Source organism: Onychomys torridus, chromosome 2 (genome assembly GCF_903995425.1).
Source record: "Onychomys torridus chromosome 2, mOncTor1.1, whole genome shotgun sequence".
NCBI lineage: Eukaryota > Metazoa > Chordata > Mammalia > Rodentia > Cricetidae > Onychomys > Onychomys torridus.
In genome coordinates this window covers 165,988,916-166,016,325 of record NC_050444.1, presented here as the reverse complement: position 1 = coordinate 166,016,325, position 27,410 = coordinate 165,988,916, and the positions used below count along the sequence as shown (strand labels likewise).

The window sequence follows — 27,410 nt, the reverse complement described above, 5'->3', positions numbered from 1 at the left end:
AAGAGAGCTAATGGCCCACAGGACTGGTTCCTTATCCTACCATGGGTGGCCAGCAGCACAGAACCACTACCATGCACATATTTAACCAAGAGATCTCTGTCCCCACTGGGAACAGCATCTAGGGGACAGATTTGGATAGAATGTCTGTGTATCAGGAAGAGACCTACCTCCTTGGGTGATCTTTGCCTCTATCGTGAGTGCAGACTTCTAGGCATTTCTAGGGTTAGGTGGTCAATCTCACTCTCTCAGGATCCCCTCCACCCTCCCTAGCCCTGCTTTGAGGGAGAAGAGAAACCATATTTGGGGGCGGGGAGTTGGTAGGACAGACAGAAGCATAGCTGTCCACAGCTCAGCTCTGGCTGGTTTCTGCAGCTGTCATGCGTCATGAGGCAGAATCCAGCCAGGCCGGGCATAGCACGTCACTGGGTCACTGGTGGTGTCTCCTCGAGGCTGGCGTGAATCCTGTATGGCATTCACCTAGCCTTGCTTCACTCTCACTTTTCACTTAGAGTCACTTTCCAAACCACACTTTCAGAATTTATTAAAAGAAACATAAAATTCCCAATTGGTTAGAATTCCCAACATTTAGAATATGGCCTCTTGTTATTACAGCTGAGCCAGGCAGAGCCTGTTTGGTGTACTACATTCCCTTGCCGGTCTGCACGGGCACACATGGGCACCTCAGGGTAGCATGGAGGGGAGGGAAAGAAAACCCTTGGGTTTGACATCACTCCTCCTTTTATTTTTCAAGTATGATTTTCCATCTTGGTTCCTGACATTATAATTTACGAACATGAGTCTATGAGCTGGACTTCCAATCCAGAAGGGGAACGCCCAACTCGAAGCGCTCAATTGTCTGTTTGCTTAGCTTTAGCACTTTGTGTCTGGTTGCTGAAGTGCCAACCCTCTAGGCAGGGTTGGTGGTTTTCTGAGAGGAGATGTGGGGTAAAATGCCACAGCTGTGCAGATCGGAGCCAAGGAGAGCTGTATGGGAGGCTTTGGGACAGAAGGAGCTGAGGATGGTGCTCTCCCTCTTCTGTTGCCAGATGTATCTGGGAGGTAGAGGGGTGAGGGTCTACTGTGGTCCACCAGGTACCTTCACGATATCCAGCACCAAAGCTGGAGAAGTGCCCCCATAGGCTACAAAGAGCCATCTTCCTTACCAAGGCATGTCACATTAATGAGAGCAAGTGACATGCTACCATCTCAGACTTGACTTAAGGAGCCCCATGCTTGCTCCTGCAACATCTGCTATCTTCTAGAACAGAGCTGGAACTCATGGCTTCCTTGAGCTCTGCCTCCCAGGCCAAACTTGGGAATCCCCAGGAGGACAGGACCATGCCTGCACCTGGAGCAGAGCCGCTTTTACATATGCTCTGCTGAGTTTTCTGACAGCTTGAAGACTGCATCGTCGCTTTCAGGATCTGGACTCCCTGCTGGTGGCAACCAAAGGTGGCCTGTCTTAAGATGTATCAGCCCTCACCCTGTTACTAATGGGCCATGGGTTCTCAGCAGAGCAGCGCTGTCTCTGAAGTGGAACTGTAAAGAACCAACTACGACATTTGCAGGGAAGAAACACCTCTCAGGGGTGATTTTAGTCCCCAGCAAATGGGGGACTTCTGTTAGAATAAGGGTACTAAGCAAATGATCAAGGACATGCATATTCACTTTGCTCTTGACTGTGGATATGATGTGACTAGCTATATGAGTCCTGGCCTTGACTTTTCCAAAACAATAGATTGCAACCTAGAATTGTAGACCAGGTTAACCCTTTCCTCCTGAGTGTTGCTTTTGGTCAGGTTATTTTATCACCCCTACACACACACACACACACACACACACACACACACACACACACACACACAACTGAAAGAGTCCCCAGCAAAGAGTTTCCCTTCCTTTCTTGCCTCCATACTGGCAAGGTGTTGATCTGCCTACGGTTCACAGCCCTCTGCAGCTTGAAGCTGATACCTGTTGGTCACTAACAGCCCTTTCCAATTTTCTTTGCAGCAGATGCTGACGGATACAGAGGTGTCATCCCAGGAGAGCTGCATCAAAAAGGTAGGCAAAGGCATTCCTGCCTTTGTCCCAGCACCCTTACATAGTCCCTGGCAGGACAGCTATGCTGTTGTTCCTCAGCTACAGAGCAAAGAGGCAGTCTATGAGCAGAGCATTATCTGCACACAGTATATGAATGCCATTGGGGAGACACTCGTTTTCACTGTGTAAGTGGTGGTGGGGGGTCACCCCACTAAGCCACCCCAGCTCTTGAGAACAGAGGACAACCCTGGGCCCGTGGGAATGCTGCAGGCCATGCAGACACATGGAAACTAAATAAAGACAGGTTGTGTTTATTTAACTGTCTTCACTGAATACTCACATGAAAAGAATATTGGGGGGCCCCACAACGGGCCGCAGATTCAACAGATCCTTTCGCTGCACTCTTAACTCCCAAAGAGGGCTCAAGCGTCGCTTTAAGTAAGCAAAGCATTAAGCAAAAGAAAAAGCTTCAACTGGGCATTGTCTACCCCCTTTCTGGCTGATGATGGATCATAGCTGGTCGACAAACACAGCTTTGAAAGACCCAGAGACAGCGAGAGAGCTATGTGGAGGGGAAAATACACATGGCCCAAGGAGACACACACACAGAGGTGCGAACACACCTGAATGTTCACACCGCAGTCTACATAGTGGTAAGAAGATGGTCTCCAGTGAGCTCCAAAGCTTTCCTTGAGCTCGTTCACTGGGTATTGCTCACAATGCATGCATGCACAGAAAAACGCACATGTTCACACAGTGTCTTATCCTGTGTTTACAATCTTCCCATAAAATTAAAGTAACATCTCTCTGGGTATCTTTGCCCAGGAACAAAAGTGGGCATGGAGAGCCATTTACACACATTGCTACCTGGAAGTGGTGGTGAGGTCTCAGCTCAGGCTGTTGGGGAGGCTGCATCAGCACCACACAGTCCACCCAATGTTATTCACCCGGAATGTGCACTTGAGGAGTCCTGCCACCCCAGGGAGCAGACAAGCCTGACCATCATGATGTACACTAAGCTAGACACATGGGCAGAGCTCTCTGCAAGGGATGGGACAAACCTCAGGCAGCATTTTGGAGATGAAGTTGTGACAGTGTCCTTTCCTTCCTCTATCCTTCCACCTTTTAAGTGTGCCATGGATCAGATTTTCTCCCTCCTTTTCTTCTCTGGATAAATTTATGTTTTTTTGAAAGAAAAGGGTGGGGGCTGGAGCAGAATTCTGTATCTCAAATACTGTGGAAAAGAGAAGCACAGTCTACCCTGTGCCACAAGCAGAGCTTGGCAGAGTGTTACTCACAGAGACCACCTTGTTGTCTGTGTGTCTTTGGGTGTGCTGCCCAGCTGGGGTGTAAGGGTTAAGGCAGGAGATCAAAAGGTCAAGTTCAAATGTAAAGGGCCATGAACAGGAAAGTGCTGGATGCTTTTGAATGGAAACAAAATAACAGATGACAGGAATGAGCTTGGCTCTTCTCCTCTCGCTCTGGGGTGGGAGGTGGGGATGCTGTTTGTGATTTGTATTTTTTTTTTTCCTTACAAAATATGGTTCTGTGAGGTTGTATCTAACTTGGCCCCAGATCATCCTGAGAGCTGTTTGTGGGATATTGTAAAGTACACCACAACCAGAGACCCACTTGAAGATGCTTGGGGGTCAGAGCTGTCTCAATTTCAGGTCCCTGTGATGCCCCTGAAGCTGCAGCTAGGCTGAGGAGCTCAGAGAACCAGGGGGCCCCAATAGACCAACTCCATATAGGCTGGAGCATCTTAGAAGCCTGCCTGAAGGGGACATGGGTGGCTGTGTCCCAGCAGGCTTCTCAGTGGCCATCCCAGCCTGTTTCCTTCTTCTGCCCTATTGAAGGAAGTTAGAGACTGCTTGTCCAAGCTCTATAGTGCTTCTCATGAGGCTGGGGAGCTGCTGCAGCGTACCCCAGGGGCTGCTGAACAGAAGTTTTCCAGCTTTGGCTGAGTTCAGACATCCCTGCTTCTCCAGGATCACTGAACAAGAATTAAAACCTAGTCTTAGGTCTGGACCTGAGTAATGGAAAGTGGAGGGGACTGAACTGAAGATGGGGGTCACATGCCAGGGCCAAGGGCAATAGGGGACACATATGACTTTGAACCTCTGACTAGGTGGAAGTTTCTACATCACTCACAGATGTGTCACCTGATGCTACTGATGCCTTTTTTCCCCCTGAGGCAATGCCAAAGACATGCACACTTGTATTAAGAATATGATAGGGAAATATGGGGCAAAGGAGCATGTGGCTGGCCTGGGGTTGTTGAATTACCATCATCTCTGAGCTTCGTATATTTCCTGCCCTTCATCTGCTTCTGTGAAATGTAGCAGACTTGATTTAGTTCTTTCAGCCCTTGACACTGATGCAGGAAGGAGACATGGAGGGAGGTTGCTATTGTAAATATTAAGTATTGGAAAACAGTTACTACAGAGAGAGTGCATTCTTCTGAATGTATTCAGAATTTGCAGTAGGAGCCAGGCAAGCATGGCTACACATGGGACAGCTGTGTCAAGATTCACATCCAAGACTCTGAAGACCAGCACTGATCGAAGCTGCCACTGGCTCAGTCAGTCCCCCCAATTTGCTCCCCTTTGTCCCTCACTGGACCCAGGCTCCTGCTCACCCCATTAACCCTTCTGTCTCTTACTCTGAGCATCCCTCTGGACTCTGTTGTCCCTAACATTTCCATCTCTTGTGGCCACATGTCCCCAGCTTCTGTGCCTGTGTTCCAAACCTCAAACACCTGAATTACGATGCCATCTCCACACCTGTCCTTCATGCCCTCGGGGCACATCACTTGAGCTTCCCCAGAAGTCACTTCAGCTGTGGTCGGACCCAGTCAAGCTTCTTTCCACAGCGGAACCCAGGACCTCTGGGGCTGCCCCTCTGCTGGCGACTCTATTTAGTCTGTTTACTTAGAGGGAAGCCCGGGGCTCCTGGAGAGCAAACATCTGCGGGAGATAATCTAGCGAGCTGTCCATCCATCACTCGGCTGCGCGGCTCCCTGGAGAGCACGTCGGAGCCCGTAATAAAAAGGCCGGGAGAAGAGGCTTTGGGGAGGAATAAAGAGCCGTGTTAAGGGCTCGCAGAAAATGGATGGAAGACATTATTAAGGCTCAATGGCCGCCTTATCAAAATCCAATAGGATAGACATTTGGCAAAGGCTTAAATTTATTCTTTGACTTTCTGGAGGGCTTGAATTTATCCGTTAACAAGAGTGTAGTCCACCCAGGGAGATGGTATCGGGCGAAGGAATTTTGATTCAATCTCTTCAGTGATATGAAAAGGGAAACACAGGGCCCCACGGCCTTTCCCTTTGTCCTACTTTATCTTGTTTTCTTTCTGCATCTTGCAAAGGAAGGAGGTGTTAATACAGGGCAACTGGGAGAAAACACAAATGAAAGGAAGTGACCTTTTTCTCTTGTATTTTTATTTCCGCCTTTCCTCCCTTTCTCTGCTCCCTCTCCGCCCCCAAATAAAGAAATTGGGGATTTGTACCATTATAACTGGGACTCAGGGCCTGGAAAGGTTCCTGTCTGGAAGGGCCAGCCAGCACTCCTGGGCCATGGCAGGAGGCACAGAAAGAGTAAAGAATAAATAGAGAGGGTCAGCGATGGGTCCATAAATCTCTTCCAGTTATTATTTCGTACAAAATGCTACAGGTCATAAAAGCCACCTGATAGCTCTCAAGTGGTCCAAACAGGATGATTGATTGATGATTATGAAAATCTGTGAAATGATTATTTGGGTGGTAGAAGCATAGTCTTTCCCACTGGGCTGGGGGACCTTTTTCCCATGTATGGTCCTGGGTGAGCTGCCACTGGTGACCGGAAGCCCAGAGGCCTCAGGGCTTGTGAAGGATGACTGGGGCCAGGAGTGTGAACTCAGCCTGCTGAGGAGGTGGGACCCCAGGCAACTAGGCAACTACCAAGTGGCTTTTGTGAAGCAATTATTTGGATGTCACACACCCGAGATCTAAACCTGGCCACAAGTAACTGAGCTGCTTGTCTCTGCAGACTGTTTCTTCACAAGAATTGTGCATCCAGGGATTGGTTTATAGTGTTCCTGTGTAGCTGGAGGGTGAGGCAGTGGGGAGACACATACTGCTGATCTGCAACAAGGCACTGACCCACAGGTCAGGATCTGGCTGGGATTTATTGAAACCGGAAGGCTCTCCACCACCACCCATAGCTTGGCTAAGGCTATGTCACTGAGATGAGCCTAGGAACCTCTTCCTCTCGGGCCCTTACCAGACAGCTGGCCAGTCAGAACCCATCAAGGTACATGACTATACTGCATTTTCCCTACAGACTCTTTATTAAAAAAAAAAAAAAAAAAAAACCCTAAAAACAAAAACCCCAACAACCAAAAAACACTGCTAACACAACAAACGCTGCGATTGAAATTATTAATTTGCATGTGGGATCAGTTATGTCTTTATGAAACTAAAGTGTGTTTAGCTGCCCCGGAGACAGCCCCGAGTTGATTTTGATAATCTCGGGCTGAATAGACTTGCCTCGTTGCAGTAAGCCGGGGACAAAAGGCTGGACAGTGGTTGAAAGCCCTTTGAGGACATGTCTCTCTTTCCATTGTTCTGGGGTTGCTGATAAAAGAACCGGGAGTCCATTAATTCAGTGAATGAACATATAGCAAAGTCAGTCCCCTCTTGAGAACAATAATGTTGAGGTCAGCTTCAGTTGCCATGGAAACTAAGTACTCCTAAGAAGTTTGCATCCTTGATTTTGCTGAATCAAAGGCTGCAAAGTGAAGAGGTGTAACATGGCCACCGAGACAGCAGAAAGTCGGGAAGTGCTGCCTCCAAGGGTCCCGTCTCCTGAGGGGGCTGGGCCACTGGCCTTGAGACCCCCAGTGGCTCTCTAAAACTGCCTACTTGTCTGGCTTCTTCCCTCACCCCTCTCTGCAGGACAGAGGATGCTGCTTTTACAACTTGAGACTTGTCCAGAAAGGCCCCTTCCAGGACTCTCTCCAGTGACAGGCAGAAAGCAGTCTGGGGGAGGGGCTACCGTAGAAGCTCTAGCCACCCCCATCGAGGGCAGCTTGGGGCCCCAACTGGACTCTGATCTCACCCCCTTGCAGCACCTGAACTAGCTTCTTAGGGCAGGGCCTCGAACTGTGGCCCCTTTGTAAGATGATAAGGGTGACTAATGGCCCGTTAGCGTGGCCTCAGTGAGTTGTGGGCAACCCACAGCTTGGTGATGATTGTGTAAATGTACTCCTGAGCAGAGGTGAGGCTGATCACACCCCCCCACAACCCCACCCCCATTAGAGGCTCCCTTAAATCAGCTTAAACCATCAGATTAGGTGGGCAGAGGTGCAGCTAATTAATTTCCTGGCGGTAATTTATTACCTGCTCCCGTGGGTGTTGTCTCCAGGGCCCTGCATGTGGGATGAAGGCTGAGACAGCATTAGGCTAACTGGAGGAGGCTTGGGAGTACACAGGGCTGGGCAGGTCGGGGGGACTGTGTTCATTTCTCCCTTTGTGTGAGAAATAAGTCAGATTTTGCTTTCTCAGAAACCTCTTACGTGGCGTTCACAAAGGATCTCTGAGGAAGTCTCTAGGTAAAGGTCCTGGAGGAGGCCAGGATCAGGAAGCTGGCTGACTCTACCCTCTCCTGGGTTTCAAGCAGGGAAGGAGAGCAGATGCCCCTGGGGACCCTTCTCTGGCATCAGAAACTGTCAACAGAGGCCCCTTGCCCTGGAGGCCTGGATTAGGAGCTCTCATCCTAGCCCATCCCACCCAGGAACCAGGCCCTACTCTTACTTTGAACATTGAAGTTGTGACCACATTGTCCTCCTCTGAAAACACATAGTTATAGGCCCAGTGCTCTACATGGTCCAGGAATTAAGTCAGATGTGGAGGGAGCAGCTGGCACGGTTCTAGAGTGGACAGACTGGGCAGTTGGAACCATGGCAGCACCACACTAGAGGTGAGAAAGCAAGGGCTTGGTTGTCTGAACTCAGGCTGTGAGCATTGGGCCTCTCAAAGGCCTGTCTCCAGGGTAGAGTCTCTCCATCTACAGCACAGAGTTCACAGTGACGTGCTGACCCGTCCTCACAAGTCAGCAGCATCTATTGGCATACAGGTGACCCTTGTGGGGTTCTCAGACCTTGTCACTGTCACCCAAGCAGCCCTTGCAAGAGAGCACCGAGGAAGATGGCCAAGTGAGACGGCCTCCCCCCGCACCCAGATCTGAACAGGATTTATTGGCCGCATTACTGGCTTTATAGGAGCCAGATGGAGGCGTCAATAAAGTCGGTCTGTAATCTTCAGGTGGGTGCAATATTGAGTTAATTAAATTGTGCTGCACTACTAGGAGAGAAATATATATCAGCTGGAGGTTTGCTTTAGAATCTTCTGCCCTAAACACACAAATACAGACTCAGCCAAGTCCAGAGTCATAAGCCTAGATGAGGAGGTTCCGCTGTGGCCTTCAGCCATCCAGGCACCTGCTCCATTGCACAGTTCCCGTCATTACCATGCTTGATACGAAGACGCTCCAGGTTCTGGGCAGACAGAGGCACCATGTGACTGGCATAGCTGAGCAAGGATGGTTATCAGCTTGGGCACCACAGATGCCTTGAACACTTCCTTTCAGCCCATCATTTTGCCCGTGTCATGCCATCTGACATCCCTACATTCCTGGAAGAACATCTCACAGCAGGATACAAAAGTTGAGTCTGTTTCCTCCTTATGGAGCAGGTTAAACTTCTAGGCACTGCAGAAAACAGGTTCTGGGGTCCATTGAGAGCATCAGAAGCCACACTCTCCTGTATTTGTTTGTTTAGGGCAGAACCTCCTTAGAGCTTTGTCTCCAGGTAGGATTTAGGTGGACCCTGGAATCTTGGAGTAGAAAGAAGAGGAGGAGGCTTCCCAGGACAAGAGCTGCCTGCTTGGTTGGAGTTCTCTGGAGGAGACAGGCCATTGTGGAAGGCTGTGTCATTCCTTCACTTCTAGGAAACCACCTGTTGTTAGAGAGGGCAGCTGTACTAGGTGCAGGGAGGGTAGCCAGGGGGTGGGGCTGCCCAGGCCTGAGAGAAGGCACAAGCCCACTGACACCCCAAGAGTACTTTTGCTTGCTGATTCCTCTAAGGCAGTGGTTCTCAACCTTCCTAATGCTGCGACCTTTTCATATAGTTCCTCATGTTGTGGTGACCCCAACCATAAAGTTATTTGGCTACTATTTCATAACTAGTTTTGCTACTGTTATGAATCATATTGTAAATACCTGATATGCAGGATATCTGATAAGTGACCCCAAAGGGGCCATGACCCACAAGTTGAGAACCACTAATGTATGGAGGGGGTAACTCTGGCTCCTGCACCCACTATTAATACTCCTGCTCCGAGGGTTCCCATGCATAGCTGCCACAGCTGTCCCAGAGTCCAAGCTCTAACTTGTGGATCACATCTGTGATTTTCCTGGGCCATAGCAGAGGCAGGAAAGGGGAAGGGCAGACAGGCATGATGGGTTCCAGCAAGGCGTTGTGTTCCAGGTGCCATACAAACCCATTCATGGCATCTACACTTGTGTTGGCCACTTAGAGAATGCTGTCCTTGTGACATGTTTACTGTCACCCTGAAGACATCTTTAGCTTTACTGGAGGGCAGGGAGACAGGGCAGCACAGGAGCCAATGCAACACTGTCAAATGCTAGCCAGTAGCCAGGCTGTAGCAAGGACTCTTGGATGTGTGTCAGATGGTTCCACAGGCTCCAGTATTGCTCTGTAGGCATGATGTGAGGCTGATTTGGGCCCTTCCACAGCCAAAGCCAGAGTGGTTGGTTGTGCACTATAGGCCTAGCTGAGTTCAGCACCTGGCAAGCTTGAGTGAGCTGGGGTCATTGAAAGTACTTGTGTTGGTAAGTCATGAGGATGCTAGATGACAAAGCATTCTAGGAACTGGTGACTTGAAAGCCTCCCTGACTCACTCAAGCAGACAAGCCAGGATGCCTTGGATGTGGCATCGGTAGAGCATGGCTCTCCTCTGATGGCCAGACCCAATAGGATATGAATATCCATTGTTGGTTGTCTGAGGTGTATGATCCTAGGGCTTGGGGGTGGAGAGGAAGAAGTAGCTAGGCCCTATGTCAGAGCACAGAAAGAAGGTATGGCCACTTCTGCCCACACTAGCCTCGGCCAGCAGGACAGTGGGGAGGTGAGCACCGCCTCTCTTAATTTATGCCTTAGAAATGGATGGGACGCTCTCTGAAGGAGGTGGTATCTGGGTTGACACCTGGCTAGTTTGCAGGTCACGAGCTAGGACACTGCTCATCCTTCTAGATCTGTTGAGAATGAAACCCAAGGCAAATTCTATGCATCCCATGTAGAGACAGAATGAAGAACATATAGCCATCCTTCCCCACATTCAACTGTTGTAGCCTTACCTGCCACTGCTGGACTCAGGTCGACACAGGACATCTCCAGACCTGTAGGGGAAATGGGCTACTTGCTTCAGGAGATGCCAAGTGTATCTTAGTGATGTCCCAGGGCCTTTTGCTGGGAAATAATGTGCATGGGGCTGGGAAAGAAGAAACCTAGGGTGGCTCCTGGCTGATTGTCATTGACTAATGGTTGCAAGTTTGGATAGCAGAGTATATAAACCAAACCGACCAACCCAGTGGTCACTGCCCCCAAAGTACTATCTAGACAACTTGTTATCAAAAACAAGGCTTGCAAGTCAAAGAATGGAAACAGGAAAAACAAATAGAAATCTCAAATGCATGGGGGCCTGGGAGTGGAGCCATCAGCAGATGAACACATGGCAGGATCCATATCTGTGACACCGGGCTTCATGGAAAAGGGCCAGGGTACACAGGTTGGTCAGAGCTAGGGGCTACTCTATAGGACTGTGACAAGAGATGCCAGGCCATGTCCATCTGTTCAAACCCAGATAATGCTCTACTCAGAGTTAGCCCTAATGTAAGCCTGAATTCGGGGCAATTACAATGTATCAATGTTGGCTTATTAACGGCAACAAATATGACTGTAACCTCTAACAGGGACAGTTTGTTAACTGTCAAGGAGCCCTGGTGGGGGCTGGAGGGGAGTTGTGTGGAGCTCTGTCAACTATTGTTTTCATAAACCAAAACTTGGTAGGAAAAGGAGTCTTTATTTTATTTGTTGCTGTTGTTTCAAGACAGGGTTTCTCTGTGTAGCCCTGGCTGTCCTGGAACTTGCTCTATAGACCAGGGTGGCCTTGAACTCAGAGATCTGCCTGCCTCCCAAGTGGTGGGATTAAAGGCATATGCCACAACTGCCTGGCTTTTTAAAAAGTTTTAAGAGCTGGGGAGATGGCTATGTCAGTAAGGTTCTGGATGTGCAAGCATGAAGATTTGAATTCAGATCCCTAAAACTCATTGTAAAAGCCAGTCATGGAAACATGTGCCTATATAATCCCAGCACTGTGTAAGTAGAGACAGGAGGATCCCTAGAGTCAACTGGCTGGCCATCTTAGCCAATTGGTGAACTCTAGGTTCAGTGAGAGATGCTGGGTTGGTTAGAAATACACCTTATGTTAACCTCTGACTTCCACATGCATGTATGCCATACAAAGATCTTGAAAAAGTGGCACGTTATACCCAGGTGTGAAACACACACACACACACACACACACACACACACACACACACACACACACAGATGTACATGTATGAGGAGGCTAGAAGTAAATGTACACAATGTCAGGCTGCTTCCTGGCGATATAACAAGGATTGTTTTAAATTATAATTTCATGAGGTGTGCTACAATTTCTGATATGTTAGGTCATGTAAAGTGTGTCACACACTGCTGACCACAGCAGCATGAGCCAGGGCAGGCATACTTGGCACTGATGGTGATGGTCATTCAGTTTGGCTTCTTGAGTTAAAAATTTTCGTGTTCAAAACTTCTCTTTTGCCTTCAAATGAGGCCTTTGGTCCCACTGACATGGATATTGGATGACATTCTGCCAGCAGGGACTAGATGGAGACACCTTGTGATGGGAAACTCCTAGGCCAGTCAGTGAGTCTCTACAGCCATGCCCCATAGTGTTCTTTGCCTCCCAACACGTAATCAGAAAGTTCTAGAGCCATCTTGGTTCCAAGTCACACTGGGCTTACTGAAAAAATAAAATTTTCTGGTACTTTATAAGGTTTATCTGAGTTTTGAAGGCTGCCATTGTGTGTGACAGCTCTTCCAGACAGGCTCTCACAGAATATTTCTTGAATGCTGGAGTTTCACAGCCTACAAAGTCCAGCTTTGCTTCCTTCACCCACTGAACAAACACTTGGTAAGCACCTACTGTGGGGGGCAGGGAGCTGTCCAGGGTGCTGATTTGCCAAGGTTCTCCCCTCCTGGAGTTGGGGTCTTGGGAATCCAGTCCTGTACACAGAAGGCCTCTGCTTTTCTCTGTCTTCTGTTGTACCCCCATTTCAAATTGAATATGCTTTATGGGGACACATTTCCAAGACCCTCCTGAGCTGTTTGCTCTGTACTATTTTTAATTTTCAATTTTTCCCTGTTAATTTTTAAAATTTATGTGTTTTGAGAATTTTGCATGTAAGTACTGTACTTTTATTGGTCTCTCCTACCTCTCCTCCATCCAACTCTTCCTGTGACCCTCCCACTTCTCAGATTCATGGCTACTTATCCTCTAATTGTAATTGTTACATATACATGTCCATAAGTTGGTAAATACAACTGCTAAGATCATTCAGTGTTGCTCATGTGTCTTTAGGGTCAACCTCTTAGGATTGGCTAACCTATCATGGGCTCACCCCAAAGAAGACTGATTCTCCCTTTTGGAGACGAAGCATCATACCATGTTCATTGCTGCTGTTGTTTTTTTCTGTCTTGTTTAAGCAACCACATTGTTGAACATGCTTGAGTGCAGCTTCCCTGTTGTATATAGAAAACACAATCTCAAGCAGACATCTGGGTCTTTGCACTCTTTCTGCCACTCTCCTGTGATGTCCTCTGAGCCTTACGTGTACTATAGGGCCTGTATTGTAGATGCATTAATTGGGTTGGACATCCCACAGTCAGTTGTGTGCACTTTGATCAATTATGATTCTAAAAAGGTCTTTATCTACTGCAATCTTTTAGTTTTAAAATTGCATTGTGTATGTGTGTGTGTGTGTGTGTGTGTGTGTGTGTGTGTGCATGTATGTACGCATACTCATAAGCATGTGTGTTCCATCGCTGTGGGGGATGTCAGAGGACAACTTTAGGGGTTTGGTTCTCTCTACACCACATGGGTCCTACAGATCCAACTTAGTTGTCAGGCTTAGCAATAAGCATCTTTCCTGCTGAAACATCTTGCTGGCCCTGCTCTGTACTTTTGAGGCAGAAGTGTCCCACCTGCAGATGGGATGGGCTGTGCCCCTGGGCACCAGTGAGCCGGGAGATCCAGCCTGCCTGGGCAGCTTTTTTTCCTCCACTGTGTACAGGAAGGAACTGCAAGGATAACAAATTGGTTTTGGTAAGAGGGAGCGCAGTTCTTAATTTAACAGATTCAGCATGATATGCCATTTTCTTATTTAATACTCTTTCTTTCTCTGACGGATACCCTTTCTCTGCCTTGGCCTCTTTGTATGCTAACAGGATTCGTTATCCACCTGACACCCACGTCCATCAGCCTACTGCACCGGCAAACAACAGCTTCTTCTCACCCAGTTAGCAAGATGTTGCTCCAGTGTGCTGTTGATAAATGAAGTCATAAAAAGCAAGATGTATTATTTTATGTTGGAGTCTCAGCTCTGTTATTCCTGAGCAATGGCTGAGACCTGGAGGATTAGCCTCAGAAATGTTTGTGTTGTTGGGGACGGAAAATTATCACCCAGACAGAGTCTGGCATGGTGTTCATCACATACCATCGGGGTGTGGGGGGCTCAAAGGCTATAGAATCTACTTCACAATACTCACAGGGTGAGGAGGGAAGGGATGAGCTCCTGTGCTGCAGCGTGTACTTAGAAGGTCCAGCATGCCATGGCCAGGCCAGGCCAGGGCTTCCTTCTAGCCCTCCAAACTGAGGACTCCAGGTTCCTAAGGCCCTGAAAGGGCAGATAATTATCGGAAGAGAATCTGAAGCATGGGCACCCCAGAGAGCTGCAAAAATAAACCAAGGAGGAGGGATTTGAATAGCTTTCCTCCCTTTGTACTTCTGTTTTGGACAAGCAGTGCAGAGGCAGGAGTGAGAGGGAACTGATGGAAGAGAACACCAAATTAGACCTCAGAGGGAGCAGGATTGGCGGCTGCCTGGCGTGGGGGGGGGGAGGGCTGGGGGTATGGAGCACCTCTGTCCCATGGCTGCCCATGTGCAGCTCCCAGGAGACAGAACTGGCTCCAGGGAAGAGCCTGTCCCTCCCTGCTCAGCTCACCAGACCTCCCAGGGCAGGTCTGAAGGAGAATGTCTGCTGCTGGGGGTGGCAGGTGACACAGCCGAGACAGTGCAATGGCTGTGCCAGGGTATGGGTTTGCCTTTCTGTTGGCAGTCACCATGGTGGCTCTGAGGCTGTGGTGGCAGAAGCCAACATGCCTGTTCTCAGGCCACGTTCTCAGGACCTCTAGGGGCCTCACCGCTACCCTGCAGGGCAGGAGCTATACTTACTTTGTGTACTTACGAGAAAACTGATTGGGACAGGAACATTCACTCTCCCAAGGTCAGCCAGGTACAAAGTGGCAACTTGTTCCCACTGGGAGGGGGAAGCTTCTGATCTAGATAGACTCAGGCTCTTCAGTACCCACTGTGCCCAGAGAGGACCCAACAAGCATTGGCCTGGCAGCCAACAGCCCACCTCCTGGGCTCCCCAGGGACCACATCTAAAGGAACCCTGTGTTCTTTACAGGCCACTCCTAAAGCTTGGGGTACATCCCATCTCCACTCCTCCTTGTTCTTTGGCAATCATTGTACTGTGACCCCATTTTCCTACACCTGGTGTTGTAGAAAGGGCTGTCCCCCAATTGGCCTTCTTTATTAAACCTCCAGCTTTTGAAATAGCATGTAACTCAAACACCCATCAAAGCTCTTGTTCCTGTTAGGTCCCTAGCTTGTAGCATTACCATCCTTTTCCTCTCACACAGAGGACTCCACTAGGGAAGTGTGGCTTCTCTGTTCATCCCACTGAGCTTCTTCCAAGGAGAGGGGAACTGCTCCTTCACCAGCCAGAGCAGGTCCTCCTGCCCTGTAGCCTATGGGAAGACTTCCTGCAGTATGGACTCGGGTCCTCTGGGAACAAAACCCCAAATGCAGTCTCAGAGACACTCTGGAGCTTGGTTCATCCCATCTCCACAGTTTGTCTCCTGCACACACTGCAGAAATCACACGAGATGCAAACACATTCTGTGGGCACAGGGGACTTAGGAGCACAAAGGACTCTGTGGGAGTCAGACGTTTTCATAGAACTTATCTGTTAAGCTCATGGTTTCCTTATCTGTAAAATAGAGAAAAATAACAGTTCTTGCTTCAAAGTTGTGGTTGTTTACATGAGTTACCACGTATAGAGCATATGTAATAGTACTTGGCATAAGTTTGTGGCACATAGTGAGACAAAGGTGGGGATGGTAGTTGTGAGAGTGTTTGTGGTAATGTCCATAATGATGATGGTGGTGATAGTGATGGTGGTGATGATGGTGGTGATAGTGATGGTGGTGATAGTGATTTTGGCGATGATGATGGTGGTGATGGATGGACATAGTGATAATGGAGGTGATGGTGATGAGGATGGTGAGGATGGTGATAATTATGGTGAACTTGGAGAGTGGTGAGATCATAGTATGTCAATGATGGTAAGAACTGTGATAAACATGAGTCTTGGGGACTTCCCCAGATGCACTCATTACCAAGGGTACCCAACATCCAAGAACAGCTGCTCACAGAGGGCTATGAAAACTATGGGAGCTTCAGTCACAGCTTCCCATTATGGGGGTGACCTGGGTGAATCACTGAGTTTCTTAGGGTCTTGGTTCCTGACTTGCCAGCACAAGGCAGTTACTGTGTACTCACTCCCTCAAGTTCTCCCAACAGTGTGGACCCCAAAGATAAGGCCTGGGACAGCCCTGTATAGAGTGTTCATTCAGCAAGACAAGGTATTAAAAAGAAAAAATAACAGGAAGAGGTGGAAGGAGGCGTTGTAAACCTCCCTCATACCCTGGCCCTCATAGACGACCTCTCACACAGAAAAGCGGGCCTTAGGGAATTAATAAGAAATACAGGACTTCCTGTGAATTAGCAAGTAGATTGTGAGCCGTGAATTACTTTTTTCCTTTGAAAAATGATGTAGCCAGGTCAAAATATTTTTGCATTTCAAACCCTTGAGTTCCTTTGTCCTGGGGGCTGACATGCCTTGGTTTCCATGTAGCCTCACAATGCAGGGAAACATCTTTTAACTGCCAGACAGCCTCCTGATAAGCCCACGACTCTGTGTGCTTGGAGAGCCGGGAGAGGGGTGAGAATGCAGAGGCCTTTGCAAACTGTGTTTACACAGCAGTGAGAGTCCCTTCTCCCTCTCAGCGAACAGGCCCTGGAGCACAGGTTACACAACCCTGTACTCAGAGCAGTGGCCCACACACATGCTGTACCCAACTAGTCTGGCCTGGAGAGGATCTGACCCCTAGGTATCTTCTCTGCTTCTCTCAGTAACAGCTGCCTGCTTGGCTAGTCTGGGAGACTGGTCCAGTGCTCTGGGGTCACTCTTTTTCATTAAGTCCCTGGAGAACCAGCCAGAGCACGACCCCACGTCAAGGTGTACCAGGACTGTAGACAGCGCCACCTTACTGGAAATTTCACTAGGGATCTCCCACTCTGCAGCATCTGCCTCACATGACCCCACAGGCTTCGGCTACTAGTTTCTCTGGGCCACAGCAACATCCCCATTTGGCAAAACCTATCATTTACTCCAAGGAGGCCAGCCTGGACTAGATAAGCACTAGAGGAAGAGCCCCATCCAATAATGTCGATAATAAGAGGCACTCAGAAAGGCCATTGACGTTCCTTAGGACAATGACAGAAGGGGGTGAGTGACCAACATTCATTCATCTCCCCGTTCAGTGGAGGGATTTCCCTTATGCCATAGGTCCCCTCATTTCATCCAAGCCATTCAGTGGAGGGGTCCCCTTATGCTGTGTCTCCTCTCAGCTCATTGACTCTGGCTCTTCCGAGGGTTCTGAGCTCAGGAAAATGAAAGACTACCAAAAGCTACAGAGTGCTGAGCTGGCCTGTGACCTGCCTGGCCTTGTTACAGGTTCAGATCTATGTGTGTTTCTTGAGCACACATCCTACCTGCTTGGGATGAGTGTCCTCAGCCCCTTGAACAAGAAAACAAAAGGAGAAAACCTAGGAGAGGGTATAAGGAGAAGGATCACAGTAGCACAGCCAGGGCTGTGGGACAGGGTCTGGGTAGGGCATTTCTCAAGCAGGCCTCGAAGGTAGAGCTGACAATTCCAGGGATAAAGTGGCACCATTTAGGCCACCTTGTGGGGCCCCTTCACTTTCCTAGTGGGCCTGCAGACTGTGTACTGCTGAGTCCTTGGGTACCCAGAGTCTGTGGGCTTGGTACAGTGATCAAGAACAGGGATGGTTAGTGAGGATGGTAATGACAGAGACAACAAAGACAGACATGTGGACACGGAGGGGCATCAGGTGGTGCTTCTTGACTTAGGGTGGAGCTGAGATGAAATAAATCCATTCATCATCAGCTGAACATACTATAAGTGAATGCACTCAGTTCTTCTGTTCCATTTCACTCTGCAGGGACATAGCTCCATGTCCTCTGGGATATATCCCTAACTTGGCTGCTGCCAGCATAAAATGAGAGAGGGGTGAACCTGCATCTCCCAAAATAATCTCTGAAGAGACTTGAATCTACAATTTGAAGTGTGGTTTCTATTGAGTGTGAATCACTTTTGCACCTGCAGTAAGTAAAAAAAAAGTAAAAGAAGCCCTGAATTATAGTTATTGACAGCTGAAACTGTGTGTGTGTGTGTGTGTGTGTGTGTGTGTGTGTGTGTGTGTGTGTGTGTGTAGGATGAAGGTCCAGGACAACACACGTGTGACTGCTGGCAGGAAGGTGTGTGCATGATGTGACGCCTCAGGGAGAGATGTGAGCAGTAATGGAGGAAATAGAGGACATTGATTTAGGTATCTTATCTGTTTGGGATACAGGCTGTCTCTGGAGAGTATTAAGTGGGAATGTAACAGTATGTGAGGACAGCCCTTCTTTTTTACCTATACAACATCAACCTGTTGGGAAGAGAAGGCCGGAGGAGACTCATAGCACAATGAGACTTGGAGTCAGGGTCAGAGGAAGGTGGGTCCCTTGCATCCCTGCCTGTGGATAACTTGTTTATTGACCTTATGACTTGACCTTGGGCTCCAGAAGCCTGGCAAATGCTGAGTCAAGGGTCATAGTAGCAGGTGTGCATGATACAGGCTGAGAAGGATCAGTCACTAGGATGGGGTTGGATTGGCCATGGGTTGGGTTGATACGGGCTCATGAGGTGCAAGGAAAGAGGTAGATGGTGCTGGAGGGAAAAGGGTCCCATCTGGTTCATAATGGAGCATGGAGTAGGGAAAGGGGTATGTTGAGGTGGAGAAGAAGGATGGGTTACCAGTGCATGATTTCATTGTGAAGAGGCTGGTGCCAGCACCTTGAGACTTAGACTCTCAGGATGGCAATGAGAAGAGGCGGTGATGCCAGCAGCCAGCAGCCAGCAGCCCCTGTCTGGCTGGGCGGCCTTGGAATTACAGTACAGACAGAGCTCTTGCTGCCAGTCACCCAGCTTATCCTGGGGATTCGATCAGGGAGCTGAAGGCATAGTGGGGAGATGATGGTGAGATCCAGTGAGTAAAACAGAGTCCAGCTAGTGCCGCATGTATGTAGACAGCACCTACCAGAGCCCTAGGACTGGCATCTGGTCAAGATCAAGGCATGAGAGCCCCATGACCCTTTACCACCAGCAGCTGGTACCACACGAAGCCCAGCCCCCTCCAGAGATGCCCTCCAGCCTGGGTGAGGCCATATGGTCATTCTTTTCATTAAGTCCCCATTGTTTTGGGTCCAGCCAGGGGAGGCGTGCAGCCCAGTTGCTTACTCAGCAAGAACTGCCCTAGCTACAGCCATCGTGAATGCATATTTAATAACCATTTTCTCCAGAAACCATGCCGCTTCGGAAGTTCAGAAATAGGCCTCGCTCTTCAGTTGGTAATGAGAAGTTAATAAAAGTGGGATTTTGTGCAACACTGGCCCTCTGACATCTTAATCTTTATTAAAGAGACGTAAACTTCCATGGAACTGGCGGGCCTGCCTGGCACAGCCAGACACCAGGAGAGCGGGTAGAGGTGGCCGAGGACAGCCATATATGCCTAATCCACCAAGAACAACTGAGCTGGAGCCTCCTCTCCCCCGGGGCCTCTGGTGCTTACCTCAGCAGACGTGAATTAATTACCAACCTCAAGAGCCCCAGAAAGGCCTGTGTGCTCAGCATGGTTCACACTAGAAAGGGACCAATAAACGAGTTGAGGTGTTGCTGTCAGGCTTTGTTGGGGGGAGCTGGAGTTGTGCAAAGTGTACAGTGTCTTGCATTTCCAAGGCCTTCCTTCACCATGGGTGGAATGACCCAGCAGTTTTCCTAATACCAGGCACTGCCATGAATGCCTGCTGTGTGTGTGATCGGGTGCACTTGGGACCTTTCACATTTTATTGTGTACATGTGTTCATGTGTGTTTGGGTACATGTGCATGCATATGCATGACTGTGCGTATGGAAACCAGAAGTCAACACTGGGTGTCCTTCCTCTACCATTCTCCACCTTATGTATTTTTTTAAAGAGTTTTTGTTCTCTCTCTCTCTCTCTCTCTCTCTCTCTCTCTCTCTCTCTCTCTCTCTCTCTCTCTGTTGTCTGCATGTGTACATGTGTACCACATGTGTCTGGTACACCCAGAAGCCAGAAGAGGGCACTGGACGCCCTGGAACTGGAGTTATGGAATGTTGTAAACTGCCATTTGGGTGCTGGGAACCAAATCAGTTCTGGTGTTCTAAATGAGTGAACCACCTCTCCAGCCTTCTACCTTCTTTCTTGAGACAGGGTCTCCCTCAGCACCCGGAGCTGGAGAATTCAGCTGAACTGTCGGGTCAGCAAGCCTCAGGGATCCACCTGTCTCCACCTCCCCACCCCTGGGATTGTTGGTACACACAGCCACACCTACTTTTAAAGTGAGCAGTTTTGTGGTACCCAGCATTTTCAATCATATTATACGCTTTGTCTCAGAAGGCTTTCATGAGCCCAGCAGAGATGCCATACCCATTTAGTGAGAACATGCCAGTACTCCTTCCTCCAGCCCCCAGCAGCCATGTATTTGTCTGTAGTCAGTCTCTGGATTTCCCCACAAGGCACAATGCACTGAAATAAAATCAGGCAGCATGCCTGTTTTCTCATTCACCTTCATGTGTTCTAGGTCTGTGTGTTCCATGTCATGCCAGATAGGCTCCTCCCTGGCCTATCTGTTCATCCAGGTTGCTGTGACTAGCACTACATGAGCATATGTGTGCTGTGATTAGTGCTGTGTGAGCATGTGTGTGCAAGGATCCATTTAAGCTGTTCTTCCTCTTTTCTGGGGAACATTGTGCCCAGTGACTGGCAACTCCCCCGGCAGGTCTGTCAACTTGAAGGACCTGATCTGTGTCAGGCAGCACGGTGCAGTCTGTTCTCAGGTGCCATGTTCTTCTACCCCCTGAGATGCTCATGGTGGGAGGGACTGAACCTACAGTCCTTGAGGACCATGTCCCTTTCCCTCCCCTTATTAGCTGGAGCTGAGCAGAACTGGCCTCTTGATGCTGTGAGGAGATTCTCTACCCATAAGCCAACATGAGTTCATAACTGCGTTGGAGACTGAGGACTGGTCCAGACACAGAGAGCTTCACTGAGTCCACTATGAGGGATGGTGGAGCAGACTCCGGGCAGCCATTGTTCCACAAAACTTCCAAAGGAGAAGCCAGTATCTGAGCTAGAGATAAGAATTGATGCTGACTGAAGGGCCCCTCAAGTCATGCGATACCACATTTAGACAGGGGACATCATAAGCACATGCGTGCAAGCCCTGGGTGAGTCACCCAGTGTTAGCCTGTTAAGCTGTAGGTTGGCACGTGGTGAGCATCACATCTCATGGGTCATGTGGAAGCATGCGCTTGTCATCTGCTAATCCACTGGGAAGGAGAAGGGCAGTGTCTTTGTCAGTCTCTGAGCAATTAGGGTAATTAAAAAAGAAAGCTTATTGGGTAAACATGCTCTGGGATTGTGACCCCTTAATTAATGGACTACAGGGAGAAATTACAGCAGTGGCAAGATAATTAACACGTGCTTGGGGAGGAGAGCCGTAAACAAGGGTGAGAGGACAGGACCATGGCAGGCACAAGGCTGGCTAAGGAGGGTGAGCAGGCCCACAGCCCTGAGGCGGCAGGCCCACCCTTGGCTCTGGGGAGGTTGAAGCCTGGCCTCCAGTGTCTGCTTCAGAGACCCACTACACTCAGCAGGAAGCTTGGTCACCTCCTCAGCCTTCAGGCCCCCACTGGCTACCACTGTGGAGGCCCTGGGCAGATTACCAGAGATTGGCTGAGGTGGCTCCCTCTTACTACCACTGTCTCTCGAGAGTCCCACTACATTCTGATATTCCTAGAACCCTAGAGATGGAGATGCAGGAGTCCTCGTCTGACCAGGACCCCACCCCTCTCTGACAAACATCTTCTTGGAGCCAGAGATGCTTCCAACTTCTATACTAGGGACTGGAATAGTTCAGTTTGTATGTTTTAGGCCCAGGGCCCAAGACCTAGGCTGCTTGTGAAGCACAGTGAGCCTTTTTCTTACCTCCAGGCCTTGTTGGATACTGTAGAGATGGCAGCTTAGGCCTTGTCCCTACCCTTTATAATAGTAGGGGGCAGGGACTGGTACAGGATGTGGTCTACTTTTCTAGAAAGGTCCAGACAGGAACTTGTAATATGCTGGTCTCTCATAGATAAAGGTGCCTATACCCATGTGCTTGGGTGGCTGAGAGCTGACTGGTCAGTCCTGGGGAGAAGAAGGTCTCCTTGCAGCTGGATGTGGGCCCTGCCTGGCCCCTGATCTGGTGTAGGAATGCAAGACTGGAGGAAGTGTCTGTGGTTCATAGGTACAGGGGCAAGACCGGGGTCCCATTTGCAGTTGTCTGGCTCTTAAGATCAGAACTGAAAGTGCCAGTCCTTTCCTGCCATATATTCCTCAAGGACAGACCCAAGTGCTTCTCCAAACTCATCACACCCAGCTAAACAGGATGAAGGACCTGGAGGTGGGCATGGGCCCTGGAGTCAAGTGTGAGGAGTCCCCTTGGTGGCCATGGGGCTGAAGTCCCACAACTGTAGTGGGTGGCTGTTTGAGCCATGCCCTGAAGCGCCACCCCTACTGAGGTGGCTGTAGATGCTACACCTTGAGGTACCTGCCCCTGGGGCATGGCCACTGGGGGCCCTTAAGACCTGGGATGCCCTTCCCCCCTTTCTTTCACATAGTAAGAGCTGGCGCCCAATGTTGGGGGGGGGATGCTTCAGGGCATGGCGCAAACAGCTACCCACTACACACAACAGCAGTGAGAAGATGACCTTAGAATTGCCCAAGGGTAAATAAACCTGGAATTGTTGAATGAGCTAGAAACTGAGGTCAGCCAGGTTCCCAGAGTCCCCACAGCCCTCAAGGACCCTATAGTCCCCTCAGGCACTCAGCCTGAGGCAGAATCTGGACTTGTGTTTCTCAGCTTCAGTTTAGGGCAAGGCCAGTTGGAAGAAACATCTGGCATGAGACTCCCGTCCTGTCTCATAATCAGACTGAAGTTACCAATCCCGGGTCCCAGGAAGCAATGACTCAAAGTCCTTGATGCAGGCTTCCCCACTCAGGTGGGGTACACCCTGCCCTCGCCTGCTCATGCTGACTGGTTAGCTCCTAGCCCTGACCCAGCCACCCGACTGCAGAGTGTCTTTGCTGCCAGACATGGGTCCCATGTAGTGACATGGTTCTCCCAGTGCTGGGTTACCTGCCGGTTATCTGCCCAGGTAAGGAAGGCATCCTTGTGAGTAACAGGAGGACACCAACTTCTAGCAGTCTCATAAATGTTGTCCTGAGAGCACTGGTAGCCTGGAAGTTCCCAGGCCTGGTCCTGGCTCTACTTCCTATAGGGCCGGTGTAGGAGGACTACTGTCATTGACCTGGGCTAGCCATATCATAGGAATGAGAGTTTAGGATCACTGCATTTTTCACTGCAGTTCTTGGGACCCAGAACAATCAATAGCCTGGTGCTCGGGCGAGTGTCTGGCCCCGTCCTGTGCACAGAGGCAGCCTCACACACATTGCCCAGCATCACAGAGTCTTTACTGTCAGGATCCTTCCATGGACTGCTGTTTGGACTAAGTCTAGAAGCACCTATCTCCCAGGTCCTCTCCAAGGGATGTCACAGCACTGTGAATAGCCATGTCAGTTTGGGGCTTACACAAGTCAGGACAGCCTTGTGCCCTCCCTATCCTTGCCTAAGCTGAGGGCAAGCTCCTTCCACTCCTGTGCTGGGGAATCAGACACAGTGTTGCTAGAGTCACAGGCTTGGCCCATGTCCAACTACAGGGAGGCCTTACTCCTCCCCAGGACTGACCAGCTAGCTCTCAGCCACCCACGCACATGGGTATATTGATACCTTGGCCCTGGGTAGCACTGACCAGGGTCATAAGATGATGCACATGGGCTTGCTCTGGGACCATGGCCATTGGCCTATAAAGTGGACAGCATGAAAACAGGAGCTATGTCTGCTTTTTTGGAGTGGGTCAGGTCCCTGCAGTCAGTTCTTAGTTCTTATGCTCCACATCCACAGTCAACCCTCGTTACTTTGCAGGGTTTCCACCCTCTGTGAGACCTACTACAGATGACAGAGCAGTGACCTCCACAAACCCTCCACAGACTCTTGGAGGCCCAGCTAAAGGAGGGATCTGCACATGGAAGCCCTGGTTCTCCTACGGTGCAAACAGAATGGACGTCAGTAGCTGACCTCCAAGATGGCTGCTTCGGTTCCTGATCTTTTGTGACTCTTTCTACATAAGCCAAGGAGATGCCAGCTGTATCTTGGGGAGAGGAAGAGAGGGGAACACTTTCTTCTCCTCCAGGTGGAGGCCCTCTTTGTTAGTGACTTTTCCATCACTGTGGCCAAGCCTCTGATAGAAATGACTTAAAGGAGGAGGGCTGACCGCCCCCCCCCCCATCACTGTTCATCATCATGGTGGAGAGGCACGTGGAGGAAGCTCTGTTGTGGCTGGAGCATACCAGTCAGAGCAGAGAACTCCAGTAGAAACTGGTGGTTAGAACCCTCAGGATCTCTCATGACCTGATGGAACCAGACTCCTGGAGGTCCTGTGACCTCTCAGAACAGCACCAGCACCTTAGCCCACAAGTGTTAGCACACATGTGGAAGACGTTTCACACACAAGCCATAACATGCTCGATTTCCTGTAGGCAATAACTCCCTCCCTCTCCACATCCCAAAATGTATCTTTGCTAAGGGAGGCATCCACCCAGGTGTCCCTGAGCTTGGGCGGTTGCACAGGGCAGCCAAGATCTGCACCTGCAATCAGAAGACAGCATAATACCTCCTCCCTGGAAGCAGAAAGGGGTTGGAAGACAAGTGGGAACCAGGACAGTGTGCTATACACCATGGCTTAGCTGGTCCCTACCTGGCTCTCAGATATCCCTACCCTGGGTTTCTATGGGAAGCAAGGAGCCGCCTTCTCAGGGACCCCCACCTTGGATTGCCACCCCAGTGTACAGAAGAGTAAAGGCTCCCCTGACATTCGAGGTGACTTCTGGAGGAATCAGAGGTGGAGAATCCCTCCTATATAGATTATGATCCCATCCATAGCACCCTTAGTGCCCTTTTATATATGCGCATGTGTGGTAGGTTGGAAGTATATGAGCATATGTGCATAAATATTTACATGTATATCATGTGAACATATTCATATTTGGATGTGTATGGGGAGTACATAAACACATATACACATATGCATGTAGGTACATTCATATGTCATGTGAATGTATATATGGTGAGTTACATGCATACATATCCATATGTGTGTAGGTATGGGTAGTTACATGACTATGCCACTGTGTAAACGTGAGTATGCATATTTGAGCATGCGTGTAAGAATGTACATGGTATGCAAAAATATATCTGTGTGAGTTAGGTTAGTATATAAGTATGATCATGTAAATAGGCATATGTTGGAGGATCATATACATATGTGTGTGCATGTGTGCCTGTACGTGTGTATACATATGGGTCATACATGCATTCACATGTGTGGGGCATCTGTGTAGGCATGTGTGTATATGTGCACATTCCGTGTGTGTGTGTGTGTGTGTGTGTGTGTGTGTGTGTGTGTGTGTGTGCTGCGTGCGGGTGGGGCAGGGGTGCTGTTCCCTCACCCTGAGCGAGCAGAGAATGAGCTGCTGAAAGTGAACCAGTCACATCAATCTGTGAATAATGAGCCAGGGTCCAAGTTTTTAACTAATTGAGTACATTAAATAGAAAGTCTCTGAAAAAGCAAGGGGAGAAAAGACTAATACAAGACACTTTTCAAAGCTTCCTTAATAAAAAGTGTATTTGGGATTTGACCGTAATGGCTATCCTTGCTTGCCAAAACCTGACTCCCTAGCAGGTAACTTTCGTCAGGCAGATCTGAAATGGTACCTAAATGAATTAGCAATAAAATGGACTTAGGCCGAGCAGTGGGGGCCTCCATTAATCTTGGGTTAATCACTAAAGAGGTGCCATTCACTTTTCTTAAGAAGCCACATTTTTCTCCCCTTGCTGGCGACCAGATTTCATAAAGTAACATATTTCTAATGAAAGGTCTCTGCTTGAATTAAACCCTGAAGGTTTATGCAGATTTCGCGTTTGATTACTGCTGGCATGGGCTCTTAGCCGGCTGCGGAAGGAAGGTCCGTTCTGAAAGGGCCCCAGCGTGCAGTTCATAATATTCTTTGAAATAAAATAGCGCACTTGTGCTTAGTGGCTTTAATCAGCCCTGACTTTTGATAGTCAAACAATAGCTAATTACAGTAGCACCTGCCTTCCAGGCCCTGTCACGTCGGCTCCTGCCGGAGAGAGGCCTTGTCTGGAAGCTGCATGATCGTTACACTCTCCCGCACAGAGTCAGGAGAGCTGACACTCAGCAAGTTTGGTAGCCATTAGCAAAGGGTTATTTTGCTACTGCCGCTGCTTTGCTGGCTTTTCCATTACATTCTTCTCCTTTGTATTTTTTGGGGGGGATGGTGGTGAGGGCAGGGAACAGAGAAAAGAGGCCTTGGGGTGTGAGTCCCAGGTCCTCTGAACCCAGCTGCCAGGCAAGTAGTGCTTGCTCTGGGGACTCAGGGTGCCTGACATTCTATAGGTTTGAGATTTGGAATGGGGTGTTGTGACCCTGTGAGTGGGCACTACACAGAGGCAAAGTGATGCCTTTAGGTTCCTGATGGCCTTCTCCAGACGGGCACAGATCCAGAAGCTCTGGGGGTCAGGGGAAACAGCCTATATCTGCTGGGCAGAGTGTTTTCCATGTGAGATGTGCTGCTGATGCCTGGGGACCAGAGAGACTAGCCCAGTGGAAATCATAAATTACTATCTCGTTTAGGTCTTTCTTTTCTCATTAATTTTGCCTGGCAAATGAGCTTGGGTTTTCTATAATCCAGCCAAGTGTGTAACATCGGCCCATCAGCCCTGGGCTTGACAGGCCCTGTGACAAGTTCTGGAAGTGAACAGGATGTCGGCAGTGAAGTGGTGGTGGGCACTGTCCTGCAGGCATTGGCAGACCTGGCCCTCACTGCTCCACACAGCTGTTTCCCTGGCCCTTCTGCCCACCTGGCCCCTCCCAGATCCCAGACAAAGACAGAGCCAGTGACATGAGGATCTGATTGGATCTGCCCAAGGCAGGGTATAGCCACTGGAAGAGGTCATCCAACATGGGATATGCTCTTGGGCCTGTGATTACCTTACCTTTTGTTTCTGTGGGGGGCAGTTTTGGGCACACCAAGCAGAGACAATGCCAGCTGGTCCTGTTGGCACACAAATTCCCTCTAGAATTCCATCCAGTTCCTGTGTGGAAGAATATTGCAGGGACACAAGGGTCTTTCCCCACTTCAGGTGATCGGGAATGACATGGAAACTTAAAGACAGAGCTGAGGAGAGGGAAGGGCCTCAGCTGGCCACAGCTGGCCACAGCTGGCCATCGTGGTCCTAGCATAGGGAGCAGAGCCCAAGGTTGTCCTCTGGAACCATCTCCATCACAGTCCAGACAAATTTCTCT

At 49.4% G+C, this 27,410-nt stretch overlaps 1 protein-coding gene across 2 annotated transcripts in view; it reads left to right on the top strand.

Moving 5' to 3' along the window:
- The window catches only part of Prdm16 (PR/SET domain 16), a 321,449-nt gene that overhangs the window by 159,184 nt on the left and 134,855 nt on the right, over window positions 1-27,410 (top strand). For both annotated transcript variants that reach the window (XM_036179796.1, XM_036179797.1), the window contains exon 3: window positions 2,011-2,061. In XM_036179796.1, coding sequence (XP_036035689.1) covers window positions 2,011-2,061 — 51 coding nt within the window. The remainder of the gene's footprint in view (window positions 1-2,010; window positions 2,062-27,410) is intronic.